The sequence below is a fragment of the Otolemur garnettii genome, unplaced genomic scaffold (assembly GCF_000181295.1).
Source record: "Otolemur garnettii isolate 467f Iridium unplaced genomic scaffold, OtoGar3 scaffold00054, whole genome shotgun sequence".
Taxonomy (NCBI): domain Eukaryota; kingdom Metazoa; phylum Chordata; class Mammalia; order Primates; family Galagidae; genus Otolemur; species Otolemur garnettii.
Genome location: NW_003852449.1, coordinates 8487996 through 8492602, shown reverse-complemented (window position 1 = coordinate 8492602; position 4607 = coordinate 8487996). Strand labels below are relative to the sequence as shown.

General features: G+C 47.0%; 2 protein-coding genes across 2 annotated transcripts in view; one reads left to right on the top strand and one right to left on the bottom strand.

Moving 5' to 3' along the window:
* Positions 1 to 307, bottom strand: part of KLHL28 (kelch like family member 28) — a 32803-nt gene extending 32496 nt beyond the window's left edge. Inside the window, exon 1 of the mRNA XM_023514526.1 lies at positions 257 to 307. The gene's annotated coding sequence lies outside the window, so the exon portion shown is untranslated. The remainder of the gene's footprint in view (positions 1 to 256) is intronic.
* A 414-nt stretch (positions 308 to 721) lies between these two features.
* TOGARAM1 (TOG array regulator of axonemal microtubules 1) overlaps positions 722 to 4607 on the top strand; it is a 73226-nt gene continuing 69340 nt past the window's right edge. The window contains exon 1 of the mRNA XM_023514520.1: positions 722 to 2968. Within this exon, the coding sequence (XP_023370288.1) occupies positions 923 to 2968 (2046 nt within the window). The 5' untranslated portion in view covers positions 722 to 922. The remainder of the gene's footprint in view (positions 2969 to 4607) is intronic.

Genomic DNA, 4607 nt, shown 5'->3' with positions numbered 1-4607 from the left:
TAACGCTCCACAGCCGGAGGGTTAAGAGAAGTAGAAAAGGAAAAGAGCAGGGAAGGTACGGGCCCCAAAGCCTAGGAATTGAAAAGAGAGCACCCAATCTATGATTTGGGCCTCGGTCCGAATCTTCCGAGCCAAGATAAGTAGGAGAAAAAAATCTCTTTACTCAGGATAGTGGAGAGAGATGCGTTTACAACGGCAGCAAGCCCTGCACCAAGAAGATGTCTCCTCTTCCCACCTGCTCCGTTCATTCCTTTACCTCTCACTCTAGCACCAGCAGCATTCGGACAAAACTCTGCCAAAGCCCGCGCTGCTGGAGGACAGAAAAGGAAAATACCTGAGTCCCAGGAACCACTCCGGCAGCGACAGGAGGAGGAGGAGCTGTGGACAACTGGAGCCTGGGTAAGATCCTCGGAAGCTGTGGTCAAACCCCAACTCTTTCGGGCGGGGCGGGGAACATCCGCCCGGAGCAGGGGTGGCGTCACTTCCGCCGAGGGGCTGCACCCCGCCTCGCCTGCTCCGCTCTAGCTGCGTTCGCTGCGTTCCGTGACTTCCTCTTCCAGGAGCCTTTTACCTCGAGCCCACTACTTAATATTTGACGTGGACTGCATAACCCAGCATTCGCCACAGAGGTTTTGTTTCCGGGTCAAGAGGTCTACGCTGGGTACATCACCATGGAAGCGATCGGTTTGGTCACGTGGTGCCCCTGGTTACGCCCGGCGGCAGCTGTGGGGGTCTGAGGCTCAGACGGGGGCCATTTTGCCAAACGCTGCCTCCCGGAGTCGGGGGCGGTCTGGCAGCTGGTTGAAGCTGTTTCTTTTCCTTCTCTGCAGCTTAAGGCTGAAGGAACTGAAAGGCTGGGCTCCATCGAGCCCCCGGGAGACGGCAATGGTTCCCTCCAGCCACCAGCACCTGACGACCCTCCATGGCGGCTGCGCCCTCCCCGCTGCTTCTGCTGCCGCCCCTGCCAGCCCTCAGTGCTTTTCGCCTCAAGAGCCACAGTCTTCCTGCCGCCCCAGAGACTGATGATAGTCGAGTTGGGGGCACTATGAAAGGAGAAAAAAATTACTGCCCTGGAGCTGCGGGAGACCACGCTTCCTGCCCCCCTACACCTTCGCCTCTGGCGTCAGCCCTCTTGATGCCGGCGGAGGCAGTCTCCAGCAGCTGGTCTGGGTCTGGAGGCGCTTTGTCGGGAGGAGATTCTGAAGAGGAGGCTCGGCTCCTTCAACTCCTCCGCACCGCTCCGGATCCTTCCGAAGCCTTCCAGGCTTTGCAGGCTGCTTTGCCGCGGCGTGGCGGTCGACTTGGCTTTCAACGACGCAAGGAAGCATTGTATCGGGCGCTGGGCCGAGTGCTTGTGGAAGGAGGTAGTGATGAGAAGCGACTCTGCTTGCAGCTTCTCTCGGATGTTCTCCGGGGTCAGGGGGAAGCAGGCCAGCTAGAAGAAGCCTTCAGCTTAGCTCTTCTGCCTCAACTGGTTATTTCCTTACGAGAAGAGAACGCAGCCCTGCGGAAAGATGCGCTGCAGATCCTGCACGTATGTCTGAAACGTAGTTCTGGACAGGTGCTGAGAACGCTTATCCAGCAAGGACTGGAAAGTACCGATGCCCGGCTTAGAGCTTCCACAGCACTCCTCCTCCCTATCTTGCTTACTCCTAAGGATTTGTTGCTCGGCTTGGATCTCACCGAGGTAATAATATCCCTAGCCCGCAAGCTTGGTGATCAGGAGACAGAAGAAGAATCTGAGACAGCTTTCTCTGCACTTCAACAAATCGGGGAGCGACTTGGCCAAGACAGGTTTCAGTCCTACATCTCTCGCTTGCCCTCTGCCCTGAGAAGACACTACAATCGCCGCCTGGAGTCCCAGTTTGAAAGTCAAGTTCCGTATTATTTGGAACTTGAAGCCTCTGGATTTCCTGAAGATCCCCTTCCTTGTGCGGTGACTTTTTCCAATAGCAATCTTAAATTTGGGATTATTCCTCAGGAGCTGCATTCAAGATTGTTGGATCAGGAAGACTATAAGAACCGGACGCAGGCCGTAGAAGAACTAAAGCAGGTGCTGGGAAAATTTAACCCTGGTTCTACCCCCCATTCTAGTCTTGTTGGTTTCATTAGCTTTCTATATAATTTGTTAGACGATTCTAACTTCAAAGTGGTCCATGGCACACTTCAGGTCCTGCATTTACTAGTTATTCGCCTTGGAGAGCAGGTACAACCATTTTTGGGACCACTTATAGCAGCTTCTGTCAAAGTTCTGGCAGACAATAAGTTGGTCATCAAACAAGAGTACATGAAAATCTTCCTAAAGCTAATGAAGGAAGTAGGTCCTCAACAGGTGCTTTGTTTACTCCTGGAGCATCTCAAACATAAGCACTCCAGAGTAAGAGAAGAAGTGGTGAACATTTGCATCTGCTCCCTGCTGACCTATCCCAGTGAAGATTTTGACTTACCCAAACTGTCTTTTGATCTTGCTCCAGCTCTTGTAGATAGCAAACGCAGGGTACGCCAAGCAGCTCTAGAAGCTTTTGCTGTCTTGGCATCATCCTTAGGCTCAGGTAAAACTAGCATCCTTTTCAAAGCTGTGGATACTGTTGAACTTCAAGATAATGGAGATGGAGTGATGAATGCTGTACAGGCCAGGTTGGCTAGGAAAACCCTACCAAGGCTAACAGAGCAGGGATTTGTGGAATATGCAATACTCATGCCATCTTCTGCCCAGGGTAGGTCAAGCCATTTAGCACATGGAGCAGACACAGACTGGCTTTTGGCTGGTAACAGAACTCAGAGTGCCCACTGTCACTGTGGTGACTACACGAGGGATAGCATGCAAATTTATGGATCTTACAGTCCAACTCTATGTACCCGAAGGGTATTAAGCGCAGGAAAAAGGAAAAATAAATTACCATGGGAAAGTGAGCAGCCTGGAATCATGGGAGAAAACCAGACCTCTAATTCCAAAGATACAGAGCAGGTATGCTTCTTTTATTTTCTTGATTAACACTGAAAGAATTGAAAATAAAAATATTCTTGTGGTAACTTAAGGATCAGACTGCATGATGAGGTTATGCTTTGTTTCCAGTCGAATTGAGTGCTGCTGTGGGTATTCATTATAATGGAACTGGTCACATATAACCACCTAATAGGCTTCTTGATGGATGTCTTTGATTAGGTTTAAGGCACAGTGTGAAAGAGACAATATTTGGATTTCAGTTTGAGTTTGTCACTTTGGCATGTCAGTTCATACCAGAAACACTGAATGACTTTACTAGGTGCCTGGTAAAGAGCTGAGTTCTGGAAATACACTTCCACATAGTACAGGGGAAAGGTCAGACCTATGAACTGGCAGTTAGCAAATTTGTTAAGTACTAAAATAGAAATGTAAGTAGAGACCATTGGGAATAATGAAGACATAAAAAAATAATTCTGCTATCTTTCTCATCTTTAGTCCATATTGAATCTCCCTCTGTCACAATAAAATCCTGGTTTCCCAGTAGCAGTCATATTTATTCATATACTGTGTCTTACAATACACACAAAAAATTCCTAGACCAATAACATAATAAAGTTCAATATTTCTTTACAAACTCCTTTTGTATTAGAATTATTTGGAGTTCTGCATTCAAACTTTTCTTAATCTTTTTGACTGAATGATTATTCAGGCGAAGTGTGGATGGCATGTTCAGAAACACAGAAGATTAATAAGAGAATGGGGAGTTGGGGTGGTGCCTGTGGCTCAAAGCAGTAGGGCCCCAGCTCCGTATGCCAGAGGTGGCGGGTTCAAACCCAGCTCCTGACCAAAAACTGCAAAATACATAAATAAATATAAAAAATTGCAAAGTGAAAATAAAAGCTTTAAAAAAGAGAGAGAATGGGGAGTTTTTGCACAGTTGACACAAGAGGTCTAGTGGGAAGTAGCAGATGATAATATCGGAGATGTAGGTAAGAGTAAAGTATGAAGGTCCTATTTTGCAAATAGTAAGTTGAGGCTTTGTAATAGTTTTGAATTGGATGGAGGTGAAATAAGTGTTCTGTGTTGGTTCCTTTTAGTTCCAAAATTTGTAGGGGTTTTTATTATGATTTTAAGATTTATGATCTGGTTATATGGTTATTTTCATGTATTATAAACATTACCTGGCAGTAAATGATTTTCTGTAAGCATTGCTCTTGAGGCTTCCTTTTACTCATCATGTCTTAAGATGTATGTAGTATTAAGATTCTTGGCCAAGGATGGTGGCACATGCCTGTCATCCTAGCACTTTGGGAGGCTGAAGCAGGAAGATCCCTTGAGCTCAGGAGTTGGAAACCAGCTAGGTCTTTGTCGTGGCAGGCATCTAGTCCCAGTTACTTGGGAGGCAGAGGAAGGAGGATGACTTGAACAGAGGAGTCTGAGTTTGCTGTAAGCTGAGCTGATGCCCTGGCACTCTAGCCTGGGCCTCTGCCTCAAAAAAAAAAAAAAAAGAAAAGAAAAAAGGAAACGATTCTGGTGCTGGCCAGAGTAGCAACAAGAACCTGGAAATAAGTACATTTCTGAAATGCCAGCATAAACATATTTTGCTTTTGAAAGATGTTATGGTGAAATTAAAACTCAATTCAGAAATCAAGCTGTGATA